Genomic DNA, 19,932 nt, shown 5'->3' with positions numbered 1-19,932 from the left:
ATAAGTAATGGCATCTTTTATGGACAAAGCCACACATGTAAGTAAAGCATTTTAAGCCTTTCTGATGCTATTTTAAAGCAATTAAAGAATTGAGAGAAATAAAATGTGTTAGTTAAAATCACACATACTAAGAAAAAAGAAATTCCATGCTTGACTATTAAAAGGAACTCCCAGAATATTTCTAAATATTTATAAAGCACTTCTGCTGCAATTCTTTTTTGTTCTGAAACAAATAATGCAATGAATATACCCCAGTAAACTCTGCAGGATGCATAATGCTATCTATTCTTAAAGAAAAATATCTATACATTATGCTCATGTAAAGCCCACTTGATCATGCCAGTGATTGAGAGAAACAGATTATTGTCACACACTGGAGTAGAGATCTAGAGCATAGGAAAATTTTACAAATGAGGCTGTTCAGAGTTGATTCATATTAAGCCAAATTCTCATCTTTTTAGCATGTTCTAAAAATCCCAGAACATATCAGCTTGATTCTCTTTTCATTAGTTCCAAAGATGCCTCAAAACGTGTGCTAAGGTAAAATGGTGATTAATTTTCCACAGGGTCTATAGAGTCCAGGAGAGAAATTGGAGCACAGGGTGGGGGTGGGGAAGTGAACCTAAATGAAAACTAAATTATCTTCTTTCCTTCTATAAATCTTTGGGGATGGTTAGGGATTCTAGGCACAATGGGGAAATTATAAGCAACAGAACTTGGAAATTAACAATATTCCATCTCACAGAATTAAGTGAGTTTTAGAGCTGAGGAGTCAGTAGGAAATTTAGACCTTGATTTTTGTTTTCTATCCTGGTCTCTTCATCTGAAACCTCTAATGGACCATCTATAAAGTACAGTCTCTTTTCTTCTTGGGTAGCCCATAATCTAAAAAAATAATACTGATGAATGACATTGAATTACTCCACAAGTATAACTGCTACATGATCATATCACAGTAATACTTATACTATTTATGATAGTTTGCCATTTTTCCAAATTACCTAATTTCTTGGAATATGTCATTATGATCAAAGGTGTGCCATTATATATCAGAATTTAAGTCCATCTATTGATTACAAATTCCCTTCGATCTTCTCTCTCTCCCTTCCTCCTTTCCTCCCGTTCTTTCTTTCTTTTTCTTTCTTTCTTTCTTTCTTTCTTTCTTTCTTTCTTTCTTTCTTTCTTTCCTTCTCTTTCTTAAATTAACAATATCTTCTAAGATAGCATGCCAGGACACAGTGCTCCAAATATATTAATTGTGGTTTGGCAGATCCTTTCTATAAAACCAGTGGTTTTATATACTTTGTGTATTTGCAAAATGGGATCTATCCAGCAGAAGTGAATATATTCAGTGCAGACAACTTAACTGGATCATTTAACCCATTAACTTGAGTCTTTAAGTTTGATGCTATTTCAATCCTATCAATCAAATAGGATTTAGGTATCAATTCCTGCTGCTTCTGAGCTACCTTCAGATTATTCAGGAGTGCATTTCTTTAATTAGTGGTATTCCTATGCAGAGACCCAACTTCAAAGGTGATCACAGCCATTGACTTGTCTTAGTAATACTTTTGTTTTCAAAATATATAAATCTGGGTTTATTGGTTCTATATGGCTGTTTTACTTTCATCAAATCCCCATTTTAAAATGTATATTATCTGCTTGCATATTTATGTTTTTCAACCCTCTTGGCATCCCACATTCCACTACCCAATTTCATTGAAAAAAAATCTTGCCAAGCCTTTCAAATAACTCAATTCCTAACTTGGAGTAATTCCAGCAGACAACCATAGGGATGTGTCTATAGAATGCCAAAAAAAAAATCTTATCAATTATGTCAGAAATTTAGATATTCACCCAGATGTTTTGTCTACATCATACCAAACACATTTTGTAAATTTTATTAGCTGACTAAAAATCTGAAAGTATTGTCTTGACATTATTTAGACATGGTTCAAAATAACAAGAAGTATAGCAATAACACCCTCATGTAAACAATAGGTTGACACCGATTCCAACCTTAAAGAAAGTGACTCCCATTGGCCAATGTGGACAAATTTTTATGATATGGTTGCAATTTGGATTCTAAGAATGCCAAGGATCCACAACATTTTATCATCCTCCAATTAATTTCAAAACTAGATGATAAAACTACTAGATAGCCAATGAACCAGAAGAATTAAATGTCATACTGCATTTGAGATCAAAACTGAGCAGTCTATACTGGGCAATTTACTGATGACAATGACTATTTAAGACTGTGGATATCCATTTTAATTAGGTTATTGCTCAAGGATCATCATTGGCCTGGAATCTTTTGGAAAATTTTTAGACTATATAAAGTTACATAAAATTGTGAAAAAGTTGCATGCTTTAAAAACTTAGTATTTCCATCAAGCTTGTGGTTGAAAAAGAGTATGAAGACAATCATAAATGGATGTTTTTAACACAGTTTCTTGATATTTACAGTATTTTTTCTTCTCTAGTTGCCCTCCCTTCAAAGTTGGTCAATTGTTTTTCCGGGTTTTTCTTCACCTCACATTCAGTACAAGGAAGGATTTGCAATTTCTGTCAAACAATACAGAAAAGACATTTAGGATAGTTGTGATAAATATACGTTTAAGGGAAAATTAAAATCTTAACAGAATAGTAATATAAATTTTTTATCTCAACAAATATCCTACAGACAAGTGAATGCTAGACCCAAATGAACTAAGTGTAAATATGTCCATATTTCTAATTCATGGAAGTACAAAAAATACTGTCAACAAGTTGCAAGGTATTTCAAAAACTATTTTGAGAAAACTTTGGCCAAACCATTCAACTCTGATTAACCCATAAGTTAGGAAATGTTGTATTAAGTGAAATGAACCCTACAAATTACTATGATATAATATTTTTGGTCATATAAAGAACAGTACAGAAAGAAGTTCATAATTAAGTTCCTGAACTGTGTTTGTTGTTTGTTTCTGTTGGGGATATGTACTTCTTTCTCCCTCATCTGCTTCCCCAAATCCTCTTCTTATCTTTTTTTGTTCCATAAGGAACAGATGCATGTTTTTTGTTCTCTGTATATTTTTGGTATGTTTCTTGGTTGTGTGTGTGTGGTGGGGTGTACCTCTTTCACCCTTGTTCTTCTGAGGTTCTGAGATGATCAAGCCAAAATCTTAGTTGCAGGCACAGTGTCCAAAGACACTAGGTGAAGGAGGTATCTTGTATTAGTCAATACAACACCCCTGTTTCAGCTATAGACACAGAGAAAACCATGGGGATCAAAGGATTCAAGTTCTTTCTGACATAATCAAAACAAGCAAACAAATAAAATACCTGTGGGGTAGTCACTGGCTCTACTGTAGCATTGGTTGGGGGATTGTCTTTGTGCTTCATTGAACAGGTCCTGCCCTCTTGTAAAAGCTGCAAATGAAAATAGATCAGTGAAGTTAAGTTAAATGAAGAAAGGGATAGAAAAATTCCCTTGAATTCTTCCCTCTGTAAAACTTCTTTCCCTTTGATGCAGGTTGGAAGGGCGAGCTAGGGACGAAATAAACTCATCACAACCTGAGTGGGATCCCAAGGAGAGATCAAGCATTCACAGTTGGTTCGGGAATCTCAGTGGTGCTTAGGACAGTCAGCTACTACAACAAAATTCCATTCCAATGGAAAATTCTTTGTAAAAGCACTTAAATGGAAGTAAAGAATTATACACTACTATATCTGTGAAGCGTCTAGACCCTAAGATATTAAATATGTCAGTCGTCCATATGCCTGCAGGAACATCAATATTGCAAGCTAGGAAGCAATTTAAACAATATAATCATCAATCTGTGTAGAAAAAAATCCTCACTACCTTAAAAAAGATTATATTTTGGAAGATAAGATCTTAGATTTTACTAACCAGGAATTCTCATCTTACTTGTTAGCCTCAACAGTTTTGAAGAAGAGTTGCTGGCAGTGTATTCCAATTGGGCTTCATTTATCCGTTTTAACTAAGGTTAAAATATTGAACTTCTCTTCCTTCTCTCTCTCCCATGCTCTATCATTCTCTCCATCCCTTTCTTCTCTCCTTCCTTGTCTGCTTCCCTTCTCTTTCCATACTATCTCTCATTCTTCCTTCCTCCCTTTTTTCTTTCTCTTTATTTTAAACACTTTTTTTAATTTTTTTTAACGTTTATTTATTTTTGAGACAGAGAGAGACAGAGCATGAACGGGGAGGGTCAGAGAGAGGGAGACACAGAATCTGAAACAGGCTCCAGGCTCTGAGCTGTCAGCACAGAGCCCGACGTGGGGCTTGAACTCACAGACCGCGAGATCATGACCTGAGCCGAAGTCGGCCGCTTAACCGACTGAGCCACCCAGGTGCCCCCTTTTTTTTAAATTTTTTTTAATGTTTATTTATTTTTGAGACAGAGAGAGACAGAGCATGAATGGGGGAGGGTCAGAGAGAGGGAGTAAACACTTTTTAAAAGTAACTACAAAAATCATTTATTATAAGTATATGCTTCTTTTTGGGGGGCGGGGTAATTGCCTGTAATCCTTTCTATGTGTACAACAGAGCCTAGGAGTTTAATAGTCCCTGGCCATGGGTAGCTCTGAACATAAACAACTCAGTTTGTTTCCTTGGGATCTAATGGGGGAGGAGATCTAAGAGGGCCTCATACTAACATCCTATAAATTCTACAAGTAGATGATAAATAAAGAGGTTCCAAAGGAGACTTACTCCAATTTGGATTTTAGAGTAATGTTATTTTTCTATGCTTGCTATTCTTGCACTATATTGCTTTTATTTGAATACACACCATGTTTTTTTACCATTCCATGTCCATACGTATGTCATCCCACCTTCATAAAAGTCTCCACTGTGACATCTTGACAACCAGCTACTCTTTCCCTTCCTAGAATGTCATTTCCACCACGAGATAGACTCAGTCATACTTTCCTGCTTTAAAGGCACAATGTATATAAAAATTATATCACTGGGGCGCCTGGGTGGTGCAGTCGGTTAAGCGTCCGACTTCAGCCAGGTCACGATCTCGCGGTCCGTGAGTTCGAGCCCCGCGTCGGGCTCTGGGCTGATGGCTCAGAGCCTGGAGCCTGTTTCCGATTCTGTGTCTCCCTCTCTCTCTGCCCCTCCCCCGTTCATGCTCTGTCTCTCTCTGTCCCAAAAATAAATAAAAACGTTGAAAAAAAATTAAAAAAAAATTATATCACTTAAGATTGTTTTTAGATGTATAAGCATGTCTGGCTCTTCATTTCCTTGAAGACAGAGACTACATTTATCAGCTCTAGATCTCAGCTTCATGCCAGCAGATAACAAGTGGTCAATATGAAATCTCTGAGTAAATAATAATTGAATAACACAAACATTGGCTATGAAAATATTTTAGTACTTCAGAATTTTAATAAATGCCTGATTTTTCATATGATCAGATTTAGATATATTTGATTGAAGCTCCAAAATGGTTACACATTGCCCCTTCTTCTATATAAGCCTATTAGAGTCGAAAGGTAAGATAAAAATAATAATAGGAGAAATCAGCGGTCAAAACCTTGACTACGTTATTCCAAAGAATTTTAAGCAGATGCACAGAGGAATCTTGCACACTAAGAAATGCATTTCTTTTTATGTTCTATGGGTTTGAATAGGACCTGGAATCTAACATTTCCCTAGAATATTATAATTATTCTATTTTTGTTGTGATAATACAACCAGCTTGTGTTTTGATCATGCTTGCATTCAGCCTTTGAAAAATTAACAAATAATTGTATAAAGTAAGCTCAAAAAACATGATGAATGCAGAAAGTTTCCTGCAAAGTATAAGGTACCCCAAAGTATGTTTTAGGAACAATGGTGTTTGTGGGTCATGCACGTTCAGGGGAAAAGTTTCTTTGAAAATTAACCAGTTGTATTTAAAGTAGTTCTTCTCAAAGCCTTTAATATGCAACTTCTTAAAGTTCTGGTCTTGCACAAACTGTCCACATCATTACATAAGGTGATGGTCAAAACATTACACTCCTGGGTGATAACTGGGTCCTATGGCAATGGGGTTTGCATTTTCAGTCAGTACTCCAACAATTCCAATGCACAGTTAAATTTGAAGCCTACTTCTTCATAATGTACAAAGGCATTAAAAATCTCTTAGAAGGATATATAATATAACCGTTCCCTAAATCTATTTGACCTTAAAACCCTGTCTTGTGTGGCCCTTCACTTGAGGTCATTGTCATGAGGAAGCTTCATACTATAGGATTTTCAGCAGAGTCTACTCTTTCATTAATGCACGCATGGCTGACTATTTCAGACAAGCCTTTGATCATCTGAACAATGAAAACTTATTAAATTTCAACATTAAAGAAAATGTTATGTGGCTTAAAGATAGCTTGAACCTTTTTTGATACTTTGATCTTACAATGAACACTACCTTTAAAATTATTTTGGTCTGTGCCTCACAGGCATTGTAGAAGTTTCATGAAATGAAGTTCATAAAATTCTTAGTGTTTCTCAGAGAGACAGCATAATTATAACTTGCAGGTTATATCATGCCTTAATAAGCATCTTATCAACTGTACAACCTATGATAAAGCAGGTATTCACTTGGTGAAAACACAAAAGGGAAGTTTCTTCATGGAGCTCTCTTACATTTGTTGTCAACATCACCCAGATTGCCAAAAGTTCCAAACAATTGTAGTTAGGAAGACAACAAAATAAAAAAAGAAAAAAAAAAAAAAGAAAGAAAAAAAAAAAGGAAACATTTACAATATTGTATTATAAAGGCAATTTTTCCTAATGGTTATACTGCTTTGGAGTAAAGTAGAATTTGGTTTGAATTTTAGCCCTGATGTTTATTCATTGGTGATCCTGATAAAGTGATTTGATAAATTACTTATCTTTGGGTCTCAGTTCAACGGAGTCACTTCTTCACAGAATTATTTTGAGGATAAAATGAGAAAGCACAGAAATACTCAGTATAAATACTGACAAATAAACATTCTCCCCTCTTCTACTATTTTTCATATTAGTATTAGCATCATTAATGATTATAAACCAACAATTATGACGAGTTGCCACTGACATTACAAATATGAAGTATGGGGCCAAATCAAGTCATGTAAGTCCCATGATGAAGAAGAAGAGGAAAGGGGGACAGAAAAGGAAATGGAAATATACGTTTGGATTTGGAGGGATGCAAAAACATTTAGTACCAATACTTTTTTTTGACACTATATATAAAAAATAATAAAATTAACGCCATGTTCTTTTGTTGTGAGGAAAAAAGATGAGAACCTAGAAGTTTCAAGGTTCTGCAAAATTATGTTGATATATTTGAAGATTTATCCAGTAAAACAGGCTTGAGGATGCTACTGGCCGACTCCTTAATTTTACTCTTCTGAGACCATAAGCAGGATCTACTTAAAACTTGCCAGACTCCTCTGATCCATGGAAAATGAGGGATAATTAACTTGTGTTTCTTGAGGCCATTTACTCTATGATAACTGATCATTAATAATTGAAAACTAATACAGATATTATGACAGGGGACCTATATGTCATATCATGGGAGCCTAAAGTATCTTATTAGTGTGTCTCTTTACCTTTGTTTTGATCATTTAATTGTAGGTAATGTATTGGTTCCATATTTTTTGAAGGTAGGCAGTAGTTAAATTATAAATAAAAACTCTCTTTGGGGTGATAATTTTAAAATAATTACATGAACACAGTATATAGATGCCTTTTTAAAATGTAATAACAATCTCTTTCCCAATTCTTCCTCCTGATCTCTTTGTTGCTATTAATACTGCTGGCGCTTTGACTGTCTTAAAATTCTCTGTTTGATAGCCCTGTTCCCTTAATGTTTTAACATCTAATCTCTTTTGTCCCCTTCATCTCAACCCCTCATATTTACACATAAGGGGATCAACAGTTAGATAAAGGTTCTCAAGGCCATAAAAGTATTGTTGCAAATAAAACCCATGTCCACTTTCCCGTAAATTTGGGATCTTTCAAAGATTCTATACCACCTTTTTTTCACTTTATTATTTAACTTTACAACATCTTATATTTGAATGATCATATTACATTTTACAGTTGTGGCTAATGACACAATTTTTAACAACAAAATAGTTCCCCATAGTTTTGAAACATTCAACAAAGATAACTTAGTAGGTAGTAGGTACACATGGGGGCCTGATGAATCAATAAGATGTATTATCCAGAAAAGAAAAGAAAAGATGACTCTTGGTTAGTTAGGATGACTAGGGATTTCTTCATGAAGGAAGTGAACAAGGAAGTCATCCTTGAGGAATGGATAGAGTTGTTTATGGCAGAGTCAGCGGGATGAAGGGGAAGTTAAAGTAGGTGTCGGGTGGGAGAAAGCATCAAAGGTCACAGCGTCAAGGTCAGCTGAGATAGTAACCACCAAGAGATGACTAGAATAGGGACGGTTCATGGAAGAACTTGCAGGCCAAATAGTGATGTTTATACTCAATTTTGCAATTATGAAGAGGCAGTTATACTGTAAATATCCTGTAAGAATATGCCTAATTTTTAAAAGAAGTTTACAAGTTAACACTTTCTCTGTGCTGATATCTAAAGAGATTCATTAGTAGGACTTTTAAGTGATCTATCCACATAATACATACTTAAAAACATCATTCCTAGTAGAACCCTCCTCCTTCAGTGAAAGTTTTGGAATCCATGCCATTTTTTATGAGCACTTCTCTCTCACTTGCACTATTCTGGAGACCACCAGGATTTGTGAGGGCAGCTGCCTTTCCCATCTCTCAGCAGGCTGACAGGAAGTTGAAACTTGGCTAAATTTTTCAGAAATTAGGTTTAAAAAATCTAATATGTGGAGCTGGAGTTTCAGAACTTATTTCATAAGTCCATTACTAAATTAAATTATGCAGCTGAAAGAAAAACAACAACAAACATTCCCTTTTCAAGTGATTCATGTTCATTCGTGCCTGAAACTTAGACACTACATATCATCAAAGTATGCTGAGCTTGTCATCACAACCCAACTCAAGAGATAGTAAATCTTGAGACTTTTCCTTTCATATTCATTGACCAGAATCTAAGAAAAGAAACAAGGACAACAATAACTAATGTACTTTAATTTCCCCATATGGATTCAGTACGGGTCATTGCTTTATCTTAGCTTGCAAAATTGAAACTTGCAGATGAGAGCTGCTAACAGTCTTTCCATGGCTAAGTCTGTAAACCACTGTTTATTAAAGTAATTCAGTATGTTAGACACTAATCCTCCTCTTTCTTTAAGAGATCATGGGGTTTATCTCTTTATTCCATTCCTAGATTATTAAACTGAATGATCCAACTCTCTCCAACCTTGTTTTCTGCCATCCATCTGTTGGTCAGTCTCCAGAAATGTCTTCCTAACATATATCCTATCATGCTAACTCGGTGTACAAAAATGAATCAAATCAAAACAACTTAGAAAAATATCATCCCGTGCACAAATTTGTGATTTCCCATTGCCTAACATGGATGAGATGCAGGGGCTGGAGACAGTTTTCTTAAACAAATAAGATGTGATATAGGAGCATGGCCTTCAGACTCACCTTGATGAACCACAGCAAAGCCTCTGAAGGTGAATGACTGGGCATTAAAAGAATGAGTCTCTGCTGTCACCTACTCAGACTCATAGATTTTCTTCTTATTACTATTGTTAAATACACATAAATAGACAGAGCTTTTTGTCATGCTGATTTTTTTTTTTTTTTGCCTCCTTGCCCAACACTACCTAGAATAATTATTGACTTTTAATTCTTTTAATTATTTCTGGTACAACGAGGAGTGGAACTGTAAATCTTGGAAAGAAATGAAAAGTTCTATTTCATGCAAGAGATTTTATGACTAAACAGAATAAGGTAGCGGTTAAGCCCATGGTCTACGAAGTCTGGCTTAACCAATGTTCATATCCTTAGATCAACTGCTTACTAGCTTTGTGGTCTTCAATAAGGTATGCATTATTTTCTTAATCCAAATTTCCATATTTATAAAATGTAGAACATTATTATTTTATAAATGTGTGTAAAGACTACATAAGAGAATGAGTTAAAGCACTTAGCTCAGTGCCTCTTACTAATAAAATCTCAATATATCGTAGTAGCAATGATGATAATGAAGATAGAAATGAATTTGTAAACCACCTGGAACAAAGCACTTGAAACATATGAGATAAGCAGTAAATCATACCTGTTATATCACAGCAGACTCCCTGATACTATGTTTTCAACAAATAATTGTTCATATAACGATATATGTGGTGCATGCAGTTTGGAAGGAAAAGTAGTTCTACGTTAGCTTTTTCAGATGCATTTGCATTAATACAATGACATTGAAGAAAAATGATACAACCTAATTACCCCCCAAAATTATTATCATCACTATAATAATAAGATTTTTTTTTTCTTTTAAACAAGGAAACAGAAATTATACATTTACTGTTGGCTCCAGCATGATGAAAGGGATTTCTCTCTCTCTTTCTTGCCCTCTCTCTCTCCTCTCTTTTACAATGCTGGTGCAGATATTTTGGAAAATAATTTTTTTTTTTTTTGGGACAGAGAGAGACAGAGCATGAACAGGGGAGGGGCAGAGAGAGAGAGAGACACAGAATCGGAAACAGGCTCCAGGCTCCGAGCCATCAGCCCAGAGCCTGACGCGGGGCTCGAACTCACGGACCGCGAGATCGTGACCTGGCTGAAGTCGGACGCTTAACCGACTGCGCCACCCAGGCGCCCCGGAAAATAATTTAATAAGATAGATACAGTAGTTTCAAATATGTTCATTATCCAGTATATTTCATTTGGGATAGTCTTTCTCTGAAGAAAATAATCCACATTTAAATTTTTTTTTTCCAACGTTTATTTATTTTTAAGACAGAGAGAAACAGAGCATGAACGGGGGAGGGGCAGAGAGAGAGGGAGACACAGAATCGGAAACAGGCTCCAGGCTCTGAGCCATCAGCCCAGAGCCCGACGCGGGGCTCGAACTCACGGACCGCGAGATCGTGACCTGGCTGAAGTCGGATGCTTAACCGACTGCGCCACCCAGGCGCCCCAATAATCCACATTTAAAAAGAAAACTTTTCACTCAGAAGTATTACTTTGGGATTTGTATAGTAGCGAAAAAGAAAGCAAAATAATCATTGAATATAAAGAAGTTGGTTAAATAATGATAAAATAATTAGGTGAAATATTTTATAGTTGTTAAGACATTTGTGGGCTATTTATTACTATGAAAATTACTTAAGCTTAAAATATATAATTCAAAATTATACAGTTAAAATCACAAAGATAGTGCATGTAAAACAGAAATAAATGCACCAAACTTTTTATATTGACAAATGTCAAAGAACAACAGTAAAGTTTGAGAGGCCAAAACAGACAATTTTGTTGTGCTTTAGCATTTTTGTTGATTTCAAAATAACATATAACACACGTCTATCTGTCCGTCTGTCTACCTTTCTATCTCTGAAACTATTCCTCTCTTTATCTGTTCTTCCACTTCCTCCCTGACTCCTGACCTCCCTCCCTTCTTCTTTCCCTCACTCCCTGTCTTTTTATCCCTCTTTTTTTCCCCTCTCCCTGTTCCTCTCCCTCTCATTTCTTTTTTTTTTTTTCTTTCTTCTTTTTCTTCTTTCTTGGGGGACATGGCTGATCTGTCACTTTGCAATGAGCTATGACCATCTATAGAAGAACCATTTATCTATGTACAGTTTGCCTATGGGAGAATATATATGTTCATTAAAAACCATGATTTTAAGATGGAAAAGTGCCTAGAACCTTAAGCTTTTCCTTCCCTATCAATTTGAATCTCAAATTCTCTTGAACTAAAGGGAAAAGCTCAGACATCATTTTCCCTCATGCATGTGATTAATAAATGTAATTTTACTTGTGGAAGAATGGATAGAGATATAACTAGCTTTGGTGAATAATTGATTAATTATACAAAGTAACTGTTCGCTGCCTTAAGAGACCAAAAAGGTTTAAATACTAATCTTGAGAACTGCATAAAACTGAGCAATCAAAGGCTAGCACAGGCCTTCAAAACATTCCATCTTAGTTAGGTAAAATTTAATCTGATTAGCAAGATACCTATATCCAGAAACTCAAGTGATAAAATATGAAGACTGATGAGCAAATGATGCACAAATTCAGCTGCTTCAATATGCAGCTCACCTATTATCCAGGAGACCTAGGGAGGAGCACAGCTGGGTCTGTAAATTATGAAATGGGATAAGCCATGAATACATCTTTATTAAAGTGATTACACTTATCTCTCACATACACATATACAGTGACACCACGAGAGTAACCAGTTTGTTTCTGTGCTTTTGAGCAATGGACAGCTAGCTATCTGACCACATGTTGTATCATGGCCAACAAGAAGGCTAAGTGATAACAAAACTATGCAGCTGAGACAACCCCAGCTAATTATTTATCACCATACGTGGGAAATAATCACACAACACACAATCACAACATAGTGGGAAGACTGTAATTCTGGGATATCCTAATAATGATTAGGACTTTCATTTTAATGTGGAGATACCAGACTTTGGAGCCATGTGTAAATGAATTTTGAGTCCCAACTCCATATCCCACATCTACGATAATGGGGGCAAGTTAATGAACATGGAGTTCCCTGGACTTTGGTATTTTACAAAAGAATAAAGTTAAACGCCAATAATAAACATTGGCATTGTCAGCTTCAAAGTTTGACATTAGAACAAATAAAGCAACAAACACACACACACCTGTATTTCAACAATGTTTCTGAGAAGCAAGGCTATTTTAGTACTAAATATATAAAGGATCCAGAATCAAAAGAAATTATTCTTGAGAGGCAGACAGAAAGAGAGAGATGGAGAGGTAGAGAGATGGAGAGAGATTGACTGATTCATGGAAAACACACTAATATTTTGTTACTTGACTCTATTCAATGTCAATTTTCTACATCTTCGTAGTGTTGAAAACTTCATCACAGGCTAACACTTGCCAGTGGAATGGCATTTGAAATATACCAATTTAACCTTAATTTTTCTTCATTTGTAAATTGTGGATAATAATGCAAACACTCAAAATTGGCATCATTGCAAAATAAGATAAGGCAGGTAACTCAGTTTAGGTGAATGGAATGACAAGTTAGCACATCCTAGGTTTGAATTCCTTTAGCCTTTATAAGTTGTATGGATTCGGAAAAGTTACTTCATCTTCTTGAGGTCGATGCCTTATCTGTAAGGTTGGCAAAGTAATACCTACCTGAGAGGGTTGTTGGAAGAGTTAGATTACATATTTTAAAAATGTATTTATTTATTTTGAGAGAGAGAGAGAGAAAGAGAGATTATGAGCAGGGGAGGGGCAGAGAGATAGGGAGAGAGAAAATTCCAAGCAAGCTCCGCTCTGCACACTGCCAGCGCAGAGCTTAATGTGGGGCTCGAACCCATGGCTCGTGAGATCATGAACTGAGCCCAAACCAAGAGTCAGACGCTTAACCAACTGAGCCACCCAGGTGCCCTGGGAAGAGTTAGATTAAATTAAAAATATATAATGGTTCCTAATGGAGTATCTTGCACATATTAGGTTCTCAATTCGTTTTCTTTCTATGCTTTCTTTCTCACCCTCAGCTTCCTCTTCCTTCGATCAAAATGTATCTCTTTTGCCAATAAATATTTGGATCCTATGAGAATAGGAACACGGATATTCAGTCACTTTATTTTACCACGTTGGTATCAACATACCCAGGTCATTAGACAATCTTGATATTGCCAAAGGATTTGTTGCCGTTCCAAACCTCTCCCCACTAGTCTGTGGTTCTTCCTGTCTCATCCTTTTCTATTTATGATTTAACAGGGCAAGAAAAAAATCTTATTAACCAGCCACTCAGTCTTCCTAAACAGGCTTAACCTTGGAGGATGCTTTCATCCTTCGTGTGTGTGTATGTGTGTGTGTGTGTGTGTGTGTGTGCGCGTTTCTCCTCAATACAGAATCATCACAATCTAATTAATTTAACTTAGGGATTTAGTTGCCTCAAAATGTTTTCATTACGATACAGGCACATTTTTGGCTTCAATGCAAATATCCCATTTAGAAATTATGAAAATAAAGTCATATTTAGGATGACCTTTTTAAAGGGGTGCTTTTAAGAATTTAGCTAAATATCCATAATATTGCTGCCTTAGAGTCCATTTTGTGTGGAGAGGGGTCTGCTGGGACTTGGAACTGACACTAGCCCTGACCAGGAGTGCTATCCTAGGTAACAGCCAGCAAAGTCACAAGAAGTGTAAATTCCTGATATAACCTCCCCAGTGCCCTGGAGATAAGCATATGTCTCTCCTAGCTCCTTTCCATTTTGTGCTTCTCCTCCTCCTTCCTCAGAATTTACCAAGAGTCCTGCTCTTTTTGGTTTGTGTTGACCAATCAGGTCTAACTCAGGACCCCCAAAGCACTCTACCTACCAATCCTAAAAAACAAAAACAAAAAAAACATGTACCTCAGTTTCTGCTACTCCCTCTCTCCTGGTATCCTGCCTTGACCTCCCCATTGCCCCAGTGACCAATGCATTGTACCTCCTCCAAAACCTGTGACTAATGAAGTTCTCTATTTCACTTTCCCTTGCCTTGTGATCTTTCTCAAATCTTGGCTCACCACCATCTGAAACCCCAGGGCTCTTCTTAACAAATGTTAATTTAATAAAAATCACAAGGAGGTCTATGACTGAATTAACAATCATTGGAAAGCCTATGGAAGGAACATGGCTTCTTTTGCATTTTGCTTATTTTAAAATATACTCTATTCTTTCTCTCAGAAATAAGGAATAATATTTAAGAATTATAGCAGATGAAATGATTTATCATAAATTAATTTAAAATCTTTGAGCTTGCATCTCTGATCCCGCTGATCACTATAACTTTGTTATTGGTATTAAACACTTGGTTCTACTTCATAAGAGAGATTAGCTATATCTCTTGTGATCTTTCTCTAAAACATTAAAAGAACTCAAAATAATTAATGCAAATGTATCACTGGGCAACCTGAAATTCTACTAACAAAAAATATCTCTGGCAGGTACAGAAGTCCAGTTGATTCTTCTGGGACAGGCTGGAGGCTAAAAATAATGCTTTTTGAAATATTATAAAGGAGAAAAAAAATGGAATTAAATACCAAGGTACTTAAAAATATGAATGCATTTTGGCTAAATTTTTCTGTGATGCCACCTTTCTGTATGAAATAATTTGTTATATTTATTACAGGATGATATTTTAGCACTGTATTTAGTACTCCATATGAAAAAATTAAACTTTTTGAAACCAAAGCCCTAATTTCATAACTTTAGAAGTTTTGGAGAAATAATAATATGCATCTGCTAGGATGAGCATTTTGCTTAGTCCCGAAGGAAATACCAATATTTTTATAGTTACTGTCCTCAAACTGCTTATTATGTAATGCAAAATGAGAACTTTGTACAAATAATCAGGATGCAGATGGACTGTGACACAGGATAAAATAGGTGTATAAACCAAGCATTATGGCAACCAAGAAGAGAAAGCCATTCTGTGCCTTCAGGGAAGATAAGAGGAGTCAAGAAAGTGTTGACCAGATTAAGCTTTATGTGTACATCACTGTCTGGTCAATATCCTTATAATAAATTAGCGTGTTTATTGGGTATTTTTATTTATCAGATTAATAAATTAACCATTGTTATTATGGTTTCTATACAATTTCTGATAAGAACTCATACTTAAGTCCACATTTTGCATACTTTAAATTGATGTTAAAGTAGGGAAAACATGCAGACTTATATTTAATGTGCAAAGCAGAAAAATTTTCTGAAGATAAAATTATTTGCCATTCTGCATTATCTCGAGGTGTGTCTATTCCTTCTTGAAGGAACCGCAATAGCAATATAAAGAAGGCCTTGTATAAAGCCAACCTCTTCAGATGCCCAGAATGACAATGGTGTGTAGTCTCCAAGCCCAGTTACAGCAGGGCATGACTTGCTTAGAAAATTTTGTTAGCCAAGCATCTGCCAACAACTCATCAGGACCATCAAATACTGCACAATGGATATTGGTTATAATGGTAAACTAGGATTTCTTAAATCTGTCAGAATTGTGTTAGCATGAAAAAGTTGGCATCATCTTTCCATTCACAGCTCTAGGATTGATTTTCTGCATATTTTCCCCCTCTCATTTCCCAAACAATACTTTGCTGTTAAATAAACTCCCTTTGTTTAGGGACTTGCAGGCAGGTGTAATAGAAAGAAACAGAGCTGGTGCTTTCAGTGCTAAAGAGAAGCCATTGTGTTTTTCATTTCCTCAGCATATTAAGAAAAATTAAATGTTTGCTATGTATAGGAGTCAGAAATATTGTGAAACACATTTACATTAGCATTAAGTCTTAATTCCTAAGTGAAAATTAAAAGTGAATGTTCAATGTCTTTCATTCTTGATATGCTTTAACAATATGAGATGCATTTGCAAACTTCAGGTGAATGGAATGGAACAGGTACATCCTTTGCTTTCTCCAAGTGTCTCCAATATTATCATTTAAACAAAGCCTGTTTCAAAATAATTTAAACCTCACCAAACTGATAGACCAATATTCTGCTAAGGCATTAGTGGTCTAGTTCAAGTTTTCTAAGGCTACTTAAAAAAAAAAAAAAAAGGCCAAGGAATCCAGAGGCCATTTTCCTAGGTGACCTTTTCTGGTTTGCATAGGGCAGGAAATGGAAAGAAACCACAGAGATATATGAGAAGATGCATGGTCTTGGGGTGCCCTGGTTGAGCATCCAACTCTTGATTTTGGCTCAGGTCATGATTCCAGGGTCGTGGGATCAATCCCCGTGTTGGGCTCTGCACTGGGCTTGGAACCTACTTAAGATTCTGTTTCTCTCCCTCTGCCCCTCTCCCCTGCTCATGCTCTCTCTATCTCTAAAGAAAAAAATTAAATTTAAATAAATTTAAAAATTAAAAAAAAAAGAAAATGCATCGCCTGTAATTTGGGACCTTGACCATGGAAATATGGAGACCTTGAATATTAAAATTGCAGAAGAGCTTTCTTAGAATGAATAAGGACATTGTGAAATTACTGAATACTGTGCATTTAATTTGATATCATATATAATTATCATGACAAACCTGCAAAAAATCAACATCCAAGTTTCTCAAAATGTTTATCAGGAAATATTGAAAGAAGAAAATCTAGGTAGGTTTATTAAAACATTACACATTCCTGGGCTGTGCCCCGTATCTACTGATTAATAGTCTATGGGAGTAGGGCTTTACAAGCAGTTTTACCAGTTGACTTGGTGATTCAGACATGCAAAGGTCTGAAAATCACTGATCCACATTATATAAATAAGGGATCTGAATTATAAAACCACTTGCCAAAGTGACATGTGAGGAAATAGCAAAGTTGGTGTTCAAATCTAGGTTTTATGTAATTTTAAGTCTTTCTCTACTCTATTGCTTAGTCTCAGGTGTACCAACAGCAGTCAAAATGCATCTCTTTTGCTATTTATTTACTAAGAGATTGCATGCACTCCCATCAGCTCTCAGTGAGACTGCTGATGATCATAGAATCCTAGAATTCAAAGAGATACTCACATTCTTTTCCTCCACATCCGTGCTTCAATTCCCAAATACATCCCAGAATAGTTGTTTTTCTTTACTCAATCATATAATATACTATGTCTTCCTGTAGCTAATTCTGTATTCATATACTTTTAATTAAGAGTTCACTTTTACATTTGACTGAAATATTCTCCTTCTTATAGCTGTTTTTACCAGCAACATCTAGTTCTGCTCTGGAGTAAATAAGACCACTCCTTATTTCACATTATAGTTTTTGCGGTTGCTTTCGTCATCTCTTTTCTATTTAGAGAAATTAATTAAAACATACAACTCAAAAATATTTATTGAGGTTTTAAGTGAACGGTATAGCTTTGAATAAAGGAATGGAAAGTGATAATTACTGAGAACCTGCTATGTGTCCTTGATAAACCAGGTGTTAAGTTTGGCTGTCTCACTGGAACCTTTAACAAGTTATATAAGACAGGCAACATTTATCTCTCTTTGTCAAAGGAGGAAAATGAGCCTCAAGGAGTTAAATAGTCATGGTTACACATCAGGTAACTGTTTGAAACAGAAATGAAACCAATCAACATTACATACTGAATTTCCTCTGGAGGTTTGTCCCTTAAGCTTTATAGTAGACACACTCCATTTGTCACTGTTGAACTTAGCAGTGTCTTTCTAGAATAGAACATGTTGTATCAGTCTACACTGATAAGCAAAATCAGATAAGAGATTTATCTCCCTTATTCTGGGTATGGCATCATAATTACTTGAAATCAACATTATAACTTCATGTGGCTGTTTTGCAAATGTCATCACAGTTTGAGTCAGAGCTCACAGTCATTTGAAACTCTTTAATTTGTTACAAGATAAATATACAAAAATTAATTCCATTTCTAAATGCTAGCAATTAAGAATCTGGATGAAATTAAGAAAACAACCCCATTCATAATAACATCAAAAGGAATTTAAAAATTAGGAATAAAGAAAACAAAAGAAGTGCAAGATTTGTACACCGAAAATCTGCAAAATATTCCTGAAGGAAATTTTAAAAGATGTAAGTAGATGGAGAGATAACTAATGTCGATAGGCTGAAAGAATCAATATTGTAAAATTACAATTGTCCCCAAATTTATCTATAGGCTCAATGCAAATTCTGTCAAAATCCCAACAGGCTTCTTTATTATAACTGAAAAGCTGAACCTAATATTAACAAGGAAATGGAAGGTATTGAAAATAGTCAAAGCAATCTTGAAAATAAACAATAAAGTAAGGGGACTTTAACTTCGCAATTCCAAACTTACCATAAAGCTACAGTAATCAAATCAGTATGGTACAGGCTTAAGGACATACATATAGATTAATGAAACAACTGAAAGTTAAGAAATAAATTCAGATTTGTAGTCAATTATTTTTGACAAACGTGCCAAAGCAATTTAATAGGGAAAGTATATTCAGGTCATGAACCCAGGATAGTGGGACTGAGCCCTACCTTGAGCAGTAGGGAACCTATCACAATTCCGGACTTCAAGTTATATTACAAAGGTGTACTGATTAAGACAGTATGGTACTGGCACAAAAAGAGACACATAGATCAGCTGAACAGAACAGAAAATCCAGAAATGGACCCACAACTATACGGTCAACTAATCGTCGACAAAGCAAGAAAGCATATCCAATAAAAAAAAGTCTCTTCAACAAATGGTGTTGGGAAAACTGGACAGCAACATGAAAAAGAATGAAAGTGGGCCACTTTCTTACACTATATGCAAAAATAGATTCAAAATGAATGAAATACCTAAATGTGAGACAGGACACCATCAAAATCCTAGAACACAGGCAATAATCTTTTTGACATCAGCTGAAGAAATTTCTTCTTTTTTAAAAAAATTTTTTAAGCTGATTTATTTATTTCTGGGAGAGAGACAGAGAGAGTGAGCTGGGAGGGGCAGAGAGAGAGAGAGACAGAGAGAGAGAGAGAGAATCCCAAGCAGGCTCCTGTCAGTGTGAAGCCTGATGTGGGGCTCGAACTCATGAAGTGTGAGATCATGAGATCATGACCCAGGCTGAAACCAAGAGTCAGAAGCTTAACCAACTGAGGCACCCAGGCACCCCTGTAGCAACTTCCTAGTAGACATGTCTCTAGAGGCAAGGGAAACAAAACAAAAATCAATTATTGGGACTTCATCAAGATAAAAAGCTTCTACACAACATAGGAAACAATCAACAAAGGTAAAAGACAACCTTTAAAATGGGAGAAGACATTTGCAGATGACATATCTGATAAAGGATTAGTATCCAAAATCTATTAGGAGCTTATCAAACTCAGGGCACC

The 19,932-nt window shown here is 35.6% G+C and overlaps 1 protein-coding gene across 1 annotated transcript in view; it reads right to left on the bottom strand.

Moving 5' to 3' along the window:
- Positions 1–1,164: 1,164 nt before the first annotated feature.
- Positions 1,165–19,932, bottom strand: part of LUZP2 (leucine zipper protein 2) — a 258,849-nt gene continuing 240,081 nt past the window's right edge. Inside the window, exons 10-11 of the mRNA XM_032594839.1 lie at positions 3,328–3,414; positions 1,165–2,568 (exon numbers count right to left, since the gene is read on the bottom strand). Of these exons, the coding sequence (XP_032450730.1) occupies positions 2,464–2,568; positions 3,328–3,414 (192 nt within the window). The 3' untranslated portion in view covers positions 1,165–2,463. The remainder of the gene's footprint in view (positions 2,569–3,327; positions 3,415–19,932) is intronic.

The sequence above is a fragment of the Lynx canadensis genome, chromosome D1, assembly GCF_007474595.2.
Source record: "Lynx canadensis isolate LIC74 chromosome D1, mLynCan4.pri.v2, whole genome shotgun sequence".
NCBI lineage: Eukaryota > Metazoa > Chordata > Mammalia > Carnivora > Felidae > Lynx > Lynx canadensis.
This window is presented reverse-complemented; position numbering and strand designations above follow the sequence as displayed.